The sequence below is a fragment of the Notolepis coatsorum genome (assembly GCF_963971535.1).
Source record: "Notolepis coatsorum genome assembly, chromosome: 4".
Classification (NCBI taxonomy): domain Eukaryota; kingdom Metazoa; phylum Chordata; class Actinopteri; order Aulopiformes; family Paralepididae; genus Notolepis; species Notolepis coatsorum.
Genome location: NC_140168.1, coordinates 46213939 through 46230142, shown reverse-complemented (window position 1 = coordinate 46230142; position 16204 = coordinate 46213939). Strand labels below are relative to the sequence as shown.

The 16204-nt window shown below is 42.9% G+C and overlaps 1 protein-coding gene across 1 annotated transcript in view; it reads right to left on the bottom strand.

Annotated features, from left to right (window-relative positions):
• Positions 1–16204, bottom strand: part of LOC311226502 (glutamate receptor ionotropic, kainate 5-like) — a gene marked incomplete at its 3' end in the record, with an annotated part of 137287 nt that overhangs the window by 34132 nt on the left and 86951 nt on the right. Inside the window, exons 9-11 of the mRNA XM_084311925.1 lie at positions 12664–12768; positions 3386–3493; positions 1070–1273 (exon numbers count right to left, since the gene is read on the bottom strand). Coding sequence (XP_084168051.1) covers positions 1070–1273; positions 3386–3493; positions 12664–12768 — 417 coding nt within the window. The remainder of the gene's footprint in view (positions 1–1069; positions 1274–3385; positions 3494–12663; positions 12769–16204) is intronic.

Here is a 16204-nt window from a genome sequence, read left to right as displayed (position 1 = left end):
AACTTCTCGCAACGAGGAGAGAGAGAAAAAAAGGCAGGACAAAAGAAGTAAAATAAATTACAGTGTAGGGAAAGTGGACCAACCCAAATACTAATACTATTGTATTCTAATAATAATAATAATAATAATAATAATAATAATAATAATAATAATAATAATAATAATAATAATAATAATAATAATAATAATAATAATAAACATCCCAATAGGCCACCTTGTGTATGGTCTGATTATATGGCAGTTTTAAAATATACAATAAAAAGAGTAAAATAGAGTAGACAGAGTAAAATAGTGCAATAGTGCAGTGCAATAAAAGTACAATATAATCAAGATTAGAAACGGTCAACGTCGGTGCATCACAATTCAATTCAATTGATTTCTAACTATTGTATTCTATTCTTTTTAATTATCCACTAATAAAGGAGCACACCAACATTATGAGAAATGCACTTACCATCTTCTCCAGAGTCAGACAAGAAGATAGATACCAATTTCCTCTCTGTGTGTTCAGTAGAAAGCCATCTGGCTGCAAGCTAGCCTAGCTTAGCGCAAATGAATGGAAGCGGATACGGATCAGCTAGCCTAGCTGTTGGCCAAAAACACCTTACAGAGTTTTAAGTTAGGCTAGTAGTCCATATTGAGAAGTACAATTTAACTTATAACTCAATTTAAAAAAAGTTTTTGTTACTGCGGTTAGCTTCTGCAGGGCAGTATACTCATCTATCCTGTCCTACATCCACTCACCCTGTTGACCAGCCCTCCCACCATGTTCCCAAATGGTAAATGGCTGCATTTATATAGCGCTTTTATCCAAAGCGCTTTACAATTTGTTCCTCACATTTTACCCATTCCCTCACACATTCACACACCGATAGCGGAGGCAACCATGCAAGGTGCCAACCTGCTCATCGGGAGCAATTAGGGGTTAAGTGTCTTGCTCAAGGACACTTCGACACGCTGCCCGGGAGGAGTGGGAATCAAACCGGGAACCTCCGGATTACCAGACGACTAAAGATGCGCTATAGGAACTGGAGACTGTACTCCTCTACCTTCTCCACCATCCACTCACCCGGTTGATCAGCTCTCCCACCATGCCCGTCCAGCTCCCGTTGGGCTCCGGCGCTCCGTATAGCCCGTCTTCCACCAGCTTGATCTTGAAGGAGAACTTGAGGGTGTCGGACAGCTCCCTCAGCATGTCCACGCAGAAGCCCTCGTACTGCTCGTTGCCGTGGTAGTTCTGGTACTTGGACTTGCGCATCACGTAGGGGTTCTCCTGTGGATTGAAAAGAAGAAGAAGAGGAGGAGGAGGATGAGGAAGGTGAAGAAGAAGAACAAAAATTAATTTATTGTCGATTTATAATTCCCGCATATCCCTCATAGATACACATAATGCCTTGTCTCCACTAGCTATGTTCAGCCTGGCTGGCGCTAGCCATGGTCTAGCATGGGATGGTACAGTATGGTTGGGTTTGTGTCTCTTGTTAACTCTCCAGTTGCCATGTCCCAGTCAGCTGTGACCACGCTGTGAAAGGTGTTCGTCTCAGGTTCTAAAGACAATGGAAATGCTCACTGTGCGCCAGGCAGGCCACAGCGCAGATAAACCCTGGCTAGTAGAGACAAGGCAAGTATCGCCACACATAGACATTCCTTCAGAGAGGTCTGAGCAGAGGGCTGACCACATTGTAACATTCCAGGAGCAGTTTGGGGTTTTGCTCAAGGGTATATTGGCAGAGATGATGTGCAGCCACCCTCCAGTCGGCAACACACCCTGCTGTCGGTGCCCGGTGATCAAACCAGCAGCCTTGCAGTTACTGATCAGTCTCTCCATTTCTAGGTCATTTTGCCACACGCAAGTGTAACCGGTGTGATCTCGCTCTGCGTTGTGTGTAGATTCGACCCCTGTTAAGGGATCGCCCTGAGTGGGAGTTGAACCCCGGTCTCCCGCGCCGCGGGCGACATCGCAGACCACTATACCAAGAGGTGAATTCACTTCTCGGTAATGTGTCTGGATGCCTCTGGGGAGTGAGTTTACTTGCAGTACCGCTAACGTCCACAGTCACTTCACAACACTTTGAAGTCCATCGTGACTGTGGATAGACTCGCGGTACCTCCGTTACACAAGGGAAGGGATGAACTATATTCAACTCTCTGGTTGAATATAAACAAAACGCCAGCTCATTTGAAGTAGCTGACAACTCGAGAGGAAGTAGATGTCACTCTGCGATGTTACTTGCCTTAATGAGTGGACTGCAGTGTTTTAGTTTTAGTCTTACTCATGTCTCAAATGCTCTTTTTCATTTTCATCATATTTAGTCACCTTTATCTGTTTTTCGTTTAGTCAAGCTTTAGTCAACTACAGGTCTGAGCATTTTCGTTTTAGTCTTTTTTGATTAGTTTCGATTTAGTCTTTTTTGTTTAGTCTCACCACTTAGTTACAGCCTCATAAGTTGGCGTGAGCTTTTTCTAAACAAAAAAACGAACGTTAGTGCTAGCTGGTTAGACTTATGTAAGCTATTTAATGTGTTCTATTGTGGTGGATCAACATAATGTAGCGATACATCATGCAGTAATGTAGGGAAGAAAGAGGAGTTCCCTTTTCTGTATGGCGCTTTATTTCCAGCTTAATATGGGGTTTTACATGTTGATACTTCCCTTCTCATACACAACACAGCTACCTGCTAATACGCTAGCTTCACAACAACAACGTAACATCCGGTCCGCCCTCCCATATCTCCCGGGGGGAAACAACACCCCCAGCATAACAGTGGTGCCCCTAAGACCATACAACTAGAGTGACACACAAAACCCCAGAACATTACAATAATATACCCACGGAATGATGTGTTGGGGATAAGGGTTCTGCACGGACAATTATGTTTGTTACTTTCCTGTCGGCAAACAAGTTCCTGTTAGCTAGCAAGTAGCAAGTAAACAGTGTTGACGTTGAAGTTGATGTTGAATAAACATTTAGCAAGATATTATTTAGCAAACTACATTTTGTGTTGTAGTATTTAGTCAACGACATTGCATGAATCATTTCGTCACATTAGTGTCATATGATCTCCATTAACGTGACGTCTCATCTAGTTTTTGTCATGGGGATAAAGCTTTCTTTGACGACCATATTTAGTCATCATTTTCGTTGACTAAATTAACACTGGTGGACTGAAAACCAACCAACTGCTGTTTACATTCAAATGACTGAGCAGCCAGACCAGGAGGCTCAAGCTTTCGGCGGAATATACATCAAAGATGAAATCCCTCCCTGTCTCATCACTGCACTTGGATGGATTATAGAAAGACAATGATTGTTAAAATAACATCTATTAATTTAGGTTTAACCATTCAGGTTTAACCATGTGTGAGGTGTGCGAGAGTGTTTTACCAGTATGGTCGTAACGACGAGAGTCTTGTTAGCCAGCGTCTCCGACGTGTTGAGGTCCAGTGAGGTGGCGTTCATGGCTAACGTGTTGTTAGAGTACCAGATACCAATCTGTAAGAGAAGAAGAGGAGGAGAGGAGGAGGAGGAAGAGAGGAGGAGAGGAGGAGGAGAGCAGGAAGAGGAGGAGACGAGGAGGAAGATGAGGAGAAGAGGAGGAAGAGGATGAGGAGGAGAGGAGGAAGAACAGGAGAGAAAGAGAAGAGTAGGAGGAGAAGAGTAGGAGGAGGAGAGGGGGAGGAAGAGGAGAAGAGGAGGAAGATGAGGAGATGAGGAGGAAGAGGAGGAGATCAGACATAGTAGAGGGAGAGAGAGGGAGAGCGATAAAGGGAGAGGGGAGAGATTGAGGGAGGGATAGATAGATGAATGAGGAAGGCAGAAAGTTGTAGATGGATGAATCAAACAGACCAAAACAAAGAGACAAATGGGAGAGACAGAGAAAGAGAGAGGGAGGGGGGGGGGGAGAGAACCCAGAGTTAACAATAATGCTTAATCAATAATTCAGTCAATGAGAGAATCCCACTCAACATAACTAATTTGCTGTCTTCAATAGAGTAGTATATATACTGTAGAATAGACACCCATCTCTTGACCCTGTGCGACCCCTTTTGACCTCTTGACCTCATGACCTCATAACCCCCTGTGCTATTGATGCATTTATGATGTGTTAGGATAGCACACAGTCACTCAGGGGCCCAGGTTGTCAAAAGATGCCAAATGGTCCCAAAGGGACGAAATAAGAGAATAGGAAGTCATTACTGTCCCTCAGATGCCTACCAACTCCACTAACTCATCCCACGGGGCTCTTTCCAGCTTAATTCTAAAGCCCAAGGCCCCAGGCTCCAGGCCCCCAAGGTAAACACAGTTATTCAGGACAGCTGGTTGACTAATCTCAATCGCACACATTTATTATGGACACTGACATTAGTCAACTCTGTCAATGGCATTTGCTTGCTTTTATCCTCACATTTTTATCCATTCACTCACACATTCACACACTGACGGCAGAAGCAACCATGCAAGGTGCCATCCTGCTCATCGGGGTCTTGCTCAAGGACACTTCGACGCGGTGCCCGGGAGGAGTGGGAATCCAACCGGATTACCAGATGACTGCTCTACCTCCTGAGCCACTGTCGCAACTGTGTGTGCGTGTGTGTGTGCGTGTGTGTGTGTGTGCACGTGTGTGTGTGTGCTATCTGCTTTACATTTGGGTATTTGACCACAAACAAACAAATACAGAGGAGCTGCATCCTTTCACAAAACAAATTTATACTTTACTTGCCAAAATTACATTCACTTCAGTTCCAATCGTAGCACTTGATGGTGAATTTGGTATTAATCCAATCCGGTGGTTGTCAATCAATTTGACACTACGGCACAATGTATCCAAGAACAAAACATATACAAGAGTGAAGGAAAATGCCTAATCTTTTGATTTGTAAATGTCATGTAAAAGAGGAGACGGCACAGTGTGAGAAACTGCTGGACAAGAAGCGGAAATGTATTCACTTTGATTGGGGGGAGGAGAAGCATTATTACAGGCTGATTTCACATTTGAATGAATTGGAGCAAAGTCTCAAGGCACAAATGAGCGACCGGCTTCAATTGAGGAACGGAACAATTGACTTCAGTCGAGAGCCGTCGCTCTAATCACATCTATTGTGGAAACGACGGCAGAGTCTGCGGAGACTCTAGCTCAGCAGTAGCTACACAGCCAGGCACCTCGGCCACTAAACTGCTGTCGGAGTGAAATATAGATTCATGTAGTGTGGCCTATTGCAGGCGCTTTGCGCTCTTCATAAATAGTCCCAGGGAAGCGGCGTGTACTTAAAATGAAATGTAGGTTCCCAATATGTTTCCAGAATGTGTGTAATGGGTGCCTCCTAAGAGCGAATGACACTTCCGTCGCTTTCCCACTGATTCGAGTGCAGACGCTGCGGATGGTTTGGGGCGAGAGCAAAACCGAGGGAATGATTTGCATTGAGATTCTTTTGCTCAAAATTAAGGTTTACCGATGTTCTTGCTTTGTGTGATGGTTACTTGCTATTAAGAGCTGGGCGACATGAAGTAATAATAATAATAATAATAATAATAATAATAATAATAATAATAATAATAATAATAATAATAATAATAATAATAATAATAATAATAATAATAATAATAATAATAATAATAATAATAATAATGGCTTGAATTTATATAGTGCCATTCACATACCCAAGGCGCTTTACAATAAAAGGGGGAGGGGAGAGGACAACGGTGACGTAAACTAAGAAATAAAATACAAAACAGAACAGAACAAAACAGAACAGAAGAAAAACAGAACAAAACTAAATAAAACAAACAAAACAGAATGAATGGGATACTCAGGACCATCTGAGACCATAGGCCTGGGGGAAGAGATAGGTCTTAAGCAGGTTTTTGAACTGGACAACATAATTTGCATTACGGATGTCCATTGGGAGGGAGTTCCAGAGGGTGGGGGCAGCCACACTAAAAGTCCTGTCCCCGAAGGTCCGCAACCTGGCTTGTGGGATGGTAAGCAAGCCTGTGTCAGAGGAGCGGAGATTCCACGAGGGGGTGTAGCTATGGAGAAGGTCAGAAAGGTATTGAGGGGCGGTGGTGTGTAGGGATTTATATGTCAGCAGGAGGATTTTGAAGGTGACACGAAATTTTACAGGAAGCCAGTGGAGGTAAATGAGGGTGGGGGTGATGTGCTGCCAGGGTTTGGTGCAGGTGAGAACCCTGGTGGCAGAATTCTGAACATACTGGAGCCTATCCAGGGAATTGTGGGTCACCCTGGATAGGACTCCATTACAGTAGTCCAAGCGAGAGATGAGGGTTTCAGCCACAGAGTCTTGAGAAGTTCTTGAGGTGAAAAAAGGCTGATTTTGTGACAGATTTGATGTGGGGAACAAATGAGAGTATGGAGTCCAGAATGACACCTAGGTTGTGGACCTCTGAGGAGGGGAGAATGGAGCAGCCATCGATGGTGAGGACTAGATCCCCAACCTTCCTGAGCAGTGCCTTGGAAGCCACAACCATGAGCTCTGTTTGGTTGCTGTTGAGTTTCAGAAAATCTGATGACATCCACGTTTTGAGGTTGTGCAGGCAGTTCAACAGGGACTGGGGAGGGAGCTGTGTGAAGGGTTTGATGTAGAGATAGAGCTGAGTGTCGTCAGCGTACAGTAGCAGTGAAAGTTGAGGCCATGTCCGCGGATGATCTGGCCAAGGGGAAGCATGTAAATGATAAAAAGGAGGGGGCCAAGGACAGAGCCTTGAGGTTCTCCTTGGTTGACTGAGGCAGGGGTGTGATCTGGAGTTATTGATGGTGATGAACTGTTTCCTGTTGGATAGATATGACCGGAGCCAGGAGAGAGCTGTGCCAGTGAGGCTGAGATAGTCAAACATGCGGTGGTCCAGAAGGGTAGTGTGGCAGACTGTGTTAAATGAAGCAGACAGGTCGAGAAGAATGAGAGAAAGAAATGCATATCACAATAATCATCTGGAATCTTTCCATATATATATCACGATATTAATTAAATTAACAACATAAATAATCCGATCGCTGTGCATCGCATTGAACTGCATCATGATGTGTTGCAAGTGTGATATCAAATCCAAATAACTTCCCATCCCATCTCATTTTGAGCGAAATCAAAGATATGTAGTTACTATCACTAAGATGACAGAATTGTTGTGCCACGATATCATAATTTCGTCATGATATGACATAGCCCAGCCCTACTCGCTACACACAAGCTACTACTGTATACTGCATTTAGTGAAAAGTGTGAAAGCAAATAAAAAGGAAGAGTTATAGCATCACTCAGAGGCTATTGGATCACTTTTTACAGCGTACTCATCCCAAGGCCCCGGTGACCCCGTTTGACCCTGCGTTTGACTTCTGACATGTTTACGTCCTCCCGGGTGCTGCTCCGGGGATCCTGAGGGTGCAATTGTATCCTCAGAATAGTCTAAAGTGGTAGTCGTCATAAAAAAAAGGCCACTCGTCAGGAATCTACCTCATGAGCCTCTTCCGTTACACACGTTCTAAACCGGGCGAATCAAAAACTAGCGTCTCTCGAACCACTGCCGTCTCGTCTCTAGAGCTAGAGAGAGCTCCGAGTTTTACAAGTAACATCCCCGGGGGCGGAGAGTCAGAGCAGCAGTAATTCACTGACGGAACGAGGTAGAAAACTGGACTACGATGGCTACAAGGGCATGACTAAGAGCATTCTAAAAATAACTCGTGCTGAAAAGGAAAAGAACGTGTCCAACACAGTCCAACTCTGTTCCCCGGGACGTGTCTTATGAAGACGCACCGTGGCTTTTATCCCTGCCAAAAGAAAAGTATTATGGAATTCACATTGGGTTTTCTTTTGGTCACTATACGATTTCAAAAAAGGCGACTGAGGTTTCACTCATTTACAGTCACATCGAGTGTACATACAGAAATGAGGAAAAAAAGCATATATAAAATGACGCAGCATATAAAATCATAACAATAAGACGACAAGACGAGACAAAAAGCAAGGATAACAAATCAATTAAAACACGTACAACTTGATTGACGAAGGTTGGAGATCAAGGTTTTAAACTGTGCAACAGAGGGGAGAATCTCAAGCTTTACGGACTGTTGGAGTTCATTCCATGAGCTAGGGGCATCATAATGAATGCAGATTTACCCTGTTCGGAGCAAACTCTGGGGACAAGAATGGGTTCCATAGGTTCCAAAATTCCATTCCAATAATGATGTAGTAGTATTGTATTAGTATGTATTAGATGTATTAGTACACTGCATAGTATATTGTATATTATATGGTAACTCAGTTACGTCTATTCTGCATCGAACATTGTACATATGTCTATACTGAACACTGTGACCTCATTTTCTACTTCTAATTTACATGCTATACTATGTTATTTGATACTTATCTTGTCTAGCACAGCCTCTGGAGCGTAACAGTAAGAAACATTTTGTATAAAAGTATTCTGTACTTCTGTATGACAACTATTAAAGAAACTTGAACTTGAAACTTGAAAACTGGAGAGAGAGAGAGAGAGAGAGAGAGAGAGAGAGAGAGAGAGAGAGAGAGAGAGAGAGAGAGAGAGAGAGAGAGAGAGAGAGAAGAGAGAGAGAGAGAGAGAGAGAGAGAGAGAGAGAGAGAGAGAGAGAGAGAGAGAGAGAGAGAGAGAGAGAGAGAGAGAGAGAGAGAGAGAGAGAAAGTACGATATGGAGATGGAAAGTAGGGTTGAGCAATATCTCAAAATAATCTGCTGTAAATTCTTGATGTTATTCCCCCACTCGCTAGCTGTTTGTGTGTGTTATTCTTCTCATTATAATGGAAGCCAAGCTGCAGCTCCCTGGTGAAGCTGAGGGCTGAGTCCAGATCAGCTTCACTTGACCCTTCCTCCTAACCGAACCTGGCAAAATACATATTTCAGTTAGGCCTACTGGTTTAAAATATTAAAGATCACATTATTATACTACTTTTCAACAAGGTCTCTGAGCTCCCGAAACATGCATTTGAATTTTATTTTGCTGAAAATACCACTCAGTTTATGCATTCTAGCATCCTCTATACCAAGTTTCAAGTTTCAAGTTTCTTTAATAGTTGTCATACAGAAGTACAGAATACTTTTATACAAAATGCTTCTTACTGTTACGCTCCAGAGACTGTGCTAGACAAGATAAGTATGAAATAATAACATAGTATAGCATGTAAATTAGAAGTAAAAAATGAGGTCACAGTGTTCAGTATAGACATATGTACAATGTTCGATGGAATAGACGTTCGATGGAATAGACGTAACTGAGTTACCATATAATATACAATATACTATGCAGTGTACTAATATACAATACTATATAGTGCAAAGCAGAAATGGGATAAGGTACAATTTAGGTACAATTTACAGTAAGGTGTACGAGTTGTAGTGCAAATCCTTTATCAATAAATATAAAGTGTGTTTAGGTGATCTAAAGTGTGGAGAGTGGGTGCTGCATTGTGTTGTTTGTTTAAAGTGAATGTACACACGAGTAAAGGACCGTCCATTGTCTATGAGCCAGAGTGAGAGGCGACTTTGAATGGCTTGTTGAATCACATGTTTTCTGACCTAGGCAGACCTGGGTCGTCTTATATCACAGTCTAACCTATTAAGCCCTAGTCACATTTTCCAAAAATTCGCCTAAAAGTACAGTAAAAGTAAATGGAAGATTGCTCCACTTCTACTAGGTTCATTTGCATGTTCTTGGTATATATGGACATCTATGGACCTCAGTGAATGTATTCACAATGTCAGAAATATTGTGTCTGTTACTATGCTTGAGTAAAATATAATGAACCAAGAATTAACCAAGAATTAACTAAGGAGAAATGAAGGAGAGTATAAATTATTATTATTATAATTTTTTTTAAATCTTTGATGGTGAATAACACCATGCTAACACTGACCAGATGTGAAAGATTGAGCTCATTCAGCACTTTCTTGAGATCAAGTGTACAAAAAAATCTAAGCAAATTAATAAAGGGCAGATGATTTACAGTGGGTTTTGTAGATACAGTACTGAATTTTGCCATCCAGACACATGCAATTTGAAATATGAATATAGAATATAAGGCCTATAAATGACCTTATTATGGCCAAGTCATACATCTATTTATCGGGCCAAATATCCTCTTTCCGATGGCAATCTGGATTTAGTACCACCAGGCGCCCGTAATAGGGCAGCAAAGACTGTGAATGAAATCTACTATAAGTACAGTTACTTTTTTATAATGTATAACATTCAGGTTTGTTGATCTCAAGAAGGTGCTGAATGAACTCAGTGGCAATTTTTCCCTTTTGGTCAATGTTAGCATGGTGTTATTCACTATCAAAGATTGGAACAATAATAATAATAATTTATATTCTCCTTTGGTTCATTATAATTTACTCAAGCATAGTAATAATAATAATAATAATAATAATAATAATAATGTATTTTATTTATAAGGCGCCTTTCAGGACACTCAAGGTTGCCGTACAACAATTAAAAACAGTTCATTAACAATCACAATCAATAAAAAATTTTTAAAATCAGACATAAGCCTGCCTAAACAGGTGGGTTTGAGGTGAGTTTTAAATGGGAATGTTCCTGATGCTGGAGTTCCAGAGGCGGGGGGCAGAGCAGCTGAAGGCTCTTGACCCCATGGTGGACAGACGGGCTGGGGGGACGGTCAGGTTGATGGAGGAGGCAGACATGAGGGACCGAGTGGGAATGTTGATGTGGAGGAGGTCGGACAGGTATGGAGGGGCGAGGTTGTGGATGGCCTTGAATGTATGGAGGAGGATCTTGTAGTCTATGCTGTGTTTAATGGGAAGCCAGTGTAGTTGGCGTAGGACGGGGGTGATGTGACTGATGACAGGGGTTCTGGTTATTATACGGGCAGCAGCGTTCTGGACCAGTTGGAGCTTATGGAGGAGTTTGTGGGGGAGACCAAAGAGAAGGGAGTTGCAGTAATCTAAGCGGGAAGTGACGAGGGAGTGGACCAGAATTGCGGCGCTGTTGGGAGTGAGTGAAGGGCGGAGGCGGTTGATGTTGCAAAGGTGGAAGTAGGCGGACCGGATAGTGTTGTTGATGTGGGAATGGAATGATAGGGTGCTGTCAAGGACGACACCCAGACTCTTGACACTCCCGTTTCAGTAACAGACTCAATATTTACCTGAGGTCCATAGATGTCCCTAGATACCAAGAACATGCAAATTGACCTTGTAGAAGTGGAGCAATGTGCTTTTAGGTGAATTTTCAGAAAATATGGCTAGGGCTTAAGAGGTTAAAACAAGTTGATTGTTTGTGTTTGCTTTTACCTGCCAAAAACAAACGCATTGCCTAACAAATACAGTATTTAGATTCTTGGTCTATTCCCAACTTTAAATCAAATTGTGGAATTTGAGGGAAGAGAGTGCACACTTAACACACTCCTCTCTCATTTGCATAAGCTCATAGGCCATTTTCCCAGTGGCCATTTTGGCATGCCATCGCAGGGTAGGTGTGCCAGAACCATGCAAAATAGCAGGGCCCTGGCTCCGGCACATTATTAATTACACCTGTGCTTACCTTGCGATGACAGAACAAAATGGCTGCTGTGAAAAGGGCCTATTGACCACCCAAAGGCCAAAGCCCTACGCTGATACACTTAAAAAATGATGAACAAATGAAAAAGGAGCAAATAGACCTTTTCTATCCTTGACCATTACTGGGGAAATTACTCTCTCTGTCTCCAGATCAGTGTACATGGGTATCTTCAACCATACCGTATTCCCTACCCCTGATCCTAACTATATTCCAGTACCCTATTCCCTACCCCTGATCCTAACTATATTCCAGTACCCTATTCCCTACCCCTGATCCTAACTATATTCCAGTACCCTATTCCCTACCCCTGATCCTAACTATATTCCAGTACCCTATTCCCTACCCCTGATCCTAACTATATTCCAGTACCATATTCCCTACCACTGATCCTAACTCTATTCCCTAATCCTGATCCTAACCCTATTTCAGTACCCTATTCCCTAACCCTGATCCTAACTATATTCCATTGCCAAATAACTGATTTTGTGGAACAATCCTCACCAAATTGACGATTGTTTGTAAATGCAGCTTAAAAAAAATACACACAATGAGAGGGTGGCTGGGTAGCGCAGTGGACTAAGCACTTGCCTACCACTGCAGAGACTGAATCCAGCTGTCAGCGGTACCTCCGGCTTGGTCAGTCGTCCCTACTAACACAATTGGCAGTGTTAGCGGGTGGGAAGCCGGTGGGATGTGTGTCCTGTTCGTTGTAAACTGTGACTCCTACTGGTCAGTCGGGCGCCTGTTCAGCAGGGAGGGGATCTGGGGGAAATAGCGTGAACCTCTACACGCGTTACGTTCCCCCAGTGAAACTCCTTACTGCCAGGTGAAAAGAAGCGGCTGGCGGAGGAGGCATGTGGTAGTTCTACACCCTTCCCAGGCCGACAGTGGGGCAATGCGCGCAACGGGCAGGAAGGGAATTGGCATGACCACCATCAACCACACCAGGTTTATGAAACTAACTTTTGTTGTTAGCTTTTAAATGAAGCTAACAACCTTTGATTTTAATGTTTGGGCAGAACATCAAGCTTTGCCTCTGCACTGTGGTGGTGAACTCATGTTTTCGGTGAACCCTTTTCGACCCAATTTGACGACTGACCTCTTTGTGACCTCCTGGGTGTTTCTCCAAGATCCTCAGGGTGTAGTTGGTCCTCTGGCCTTTGCTGTTGAACTCCACCCGACCAGTCAGACCATCATACTCCACCTGAGGAGGGAAAGAGAGAGAGAGCAAGAGGGATATAGAGAGACTCTTATGATCTTATGGTTATTCACATTATTTATATCACAATGCACAACGCTCCGGGGGAGAGAGAGAGGGGGGGTGGGGGGGGAGTGTGTGTGTGTGTGTGTGTGTGTGTGTGTGTGTGTGTGTGTGTGCGTGCGTGCGTGCGTGCGTGCGTGCGTGCGTGCGTGCGTGTGTGTGTGCGTGCATGCTGTGTGTGTGCGTATACTGTGTGTGTGTGCATAATAAGAGGGACACATTTTCCAACAATTTCATACGACTTCCTTGCATCTGATTTGTAAAGAAACTTGTCTAAATCTATTTTTAATCATTTGTTTTCCAGCGTCTCTTCCTTCCCTCGTACTAAAACACATGTAGCACCAGATTTCACATTAATTAATTATTTCCTTCCATGCCCGACTGCCCCACACCCAGGAGCGAGACACTATTAGAAACAGGGCAGGAGTGAGTACTAATAACTTTCCAGACAAATCAATACCAAGACTGAGCTGAAGCCCATCTTCCATAAGATGTCCCCTTTAATGCATTTGATTGTGTATGTACATGCATAGGCGCCCACTTAACGGAGCAGACGATGCACGGGCTCCAGGGCCCTCATGCATCAACGTGGACTTTGAACTTGACCTACTTCCACACGTAAGCACGGAATGTAGAACTAGCGTACGCACAGGGAAGTCGGCATTCATCACACGTGCGTACGCAGGCTCTATGGTCCTCCGTGTTGATGAATACCACTTTGTTCTACCGTCAATGCTCGTGCATGATTATCCATATATGGTCATGAAAATGAGGAAACACCCCCCATGGGATGTGAAATAATGGACCGACCCGAGCGGGACTCCGAGAAACTCCACGGAGAATTCACTGCTGTCGAACCAAGAAGACACTATCGCGTATTATGATTTATGGGATAAATAAAAGGCGGACTTGTAAACGGTGATGTCAGATATCAACGGCTCCCTAAAACCATTGCTGCAATTCTGCCTGGACAGCTCAAAATACTAATAAAGACCGTTCGTTGACCACTGTTTGGCGCTGGTTGTGTGTCATTATAACCGTGCTGTATGAATGCCTTTATTAGTTGTGTTCGATTGGCTATATGATTTTTAGAGGCATCTATTTTGTTGTCGGCTAATAAAGACCGCGCTGGAATATGACTGCCTTTTCCCGTGTTGTTTGATTAATACCCACGGATTAAAGTTCTCCTCAATTCTATTCCAAATCGCGATGGATCTCCCGTCAATTTTCTACCTGCTGCATATGATTTCTAGAGGCATACTACAATCTATTTTGATGTCAGTATTGGGTAGCCTATATAAACAATATAATACGAGAGCATAGAACAATGAATCTCACTGCATGTATGATGTATCCTGCCTTTCAATACATGAACTTGAATCCCATCATATAGTCTGTCCACTATCTGCATGGTGTCATTGCAATGCGTTTTCTATTCTTTCTTGTACAGTAAAAAGGGGGAAGAACACTATATTCATATGACTTATTCTGCTTACAGCTTCGAAATTCCACTTGTTTCGTTTAACGTAAAGCCTTTTAAATATAATCAAAACGTTCCCGTGTTTCGGCGGTCTGTGCGCAAAATAATAACGAGTTGAGCTTTATGATTTATGATGAATTGAAAATGGGGGACCCTGATGTAAACAAGACGAAAGTTGGTCTGCATCCCCAATTAACAATTGTATGTACTGAGCTGTACTGTACTGTACCCATTCTGCAATCTGTTAATAAACTTTTCAATCAATCAATCAATCAAGCTACGCGGAGCGCAGTCAGTCAGTAGCCTACACCCCGTATATTCCGATAACGCTATATAAACCATGAATGAATGAATGAATGAAAACTTTATTAACAGATTGCAGAATGGGTACAGTACAGTACAGCTCAATACATACAATTGTTAAGGGGATGCAGACCAGAGAAAGACTTTCGTCTTGTTTATATCAGGGTCCCCCATTTTCAATTCATCGTAACATATATGACATGCTGCATTCATTCTGAGAGAAAGATCTATTATTCCAAATGCTATTTATAGGGTTTTGACCATAATTACACTACTGTTGCTATCTTACAATGAACTATAATGAACTACGGTTCATACAGAACATCCAGTGTTATTATGCACAGAAGCTCATTTCCTTGTTGTAATAATATATTCTACCACTGGGAGCTAGGTACGCCAGGTCTGAAATGTGCGTAGATGTACGCACGAAGTCAAGTTCAAATCGAAATTGATGAATCCCACTCTTTGCTTAGAAATGATCGTACGCACGGGTTACGCACAGATCTGTGCGTAGAACACGTTGATGCATGAGGGCCCAGGACTATTGAACTTGGGGGAGCAAGCTTGTCTCTTTGCTCCCTCACTTTTTGATCATATCATATGATATAAATATCCCCCCCAATATATAAATCTTATCGAACCATAACTACGTAATTTCAATCAAATTAATAATACGCAATGACACTTAATAGCAAGTTTTTAAGTTTCCAAAGATTGTGTGACCCCCCCACTTTAATGGTTTGATCCAGTGCCCACGGGCCACGGTTCGTCGGCATGACGTATACGACATGTTGGGGGAGGCGGCTTTTTCGAAAGCGTTTGAAAAATTCAGGCTGGATATTAGATAACATTGTGACTCGTGTGGATTATTCTTCGGCGTTTACATCAAAATGGAGCAAATCATCACGTAAGTCGAACACTGTGACTGTATACTAAATGCGCAAACAGATTGAAACTGAATATTTCTCATATGGTGAGCCTCGGCGCTGCTGCACCGAGTGAATCCAGAGATACAGGATGGTGCGCAGGCGCTGTGATCACCCAACGGTGGAAATAATGCCGCTTTGAGCAGTTTATAAAAAAAATTAAAAAAATATTTATTAGCAACGCCGAGCTTTCAAACCATCCCGTATCTCTGTGCGAACCCCTCGTGCAACTGTGAGCACCTTTGTAATGTCTCTGTGATACTTGTATAACGAACGGTTCGGCCAGAACCAGTCCTTCATGGTAAATCTAGGTTGGTTTCCCATTGAGGAGCAAGTGACTGTGGATTCACTCGGTGCAGCACAGTCACGAAAGGGGACCCTGATGTAAACAAGACAAACGTCTTTCTCTGGTCTGCATCCCCTTAACAATTGTGTGTATTGAGCCGTACTGTATTGTACCCATTCTCCAATCTGTTAAATAAAGTTTTCATTCATTCAGCCGCCGCGCTCACTGGGGCTATTGATAGCGTCAATTAGTTGTTGTTGTTGTTGTTGGTGCTGCGGATGTGAACGGGGCTGGAGGGGCTTTGGGAGGATGGGAAAGTTATTATTATTATTATTATTATTATAATAGTAATTGGCTATCATACGTGCCTAGCTAGCGTTAGCT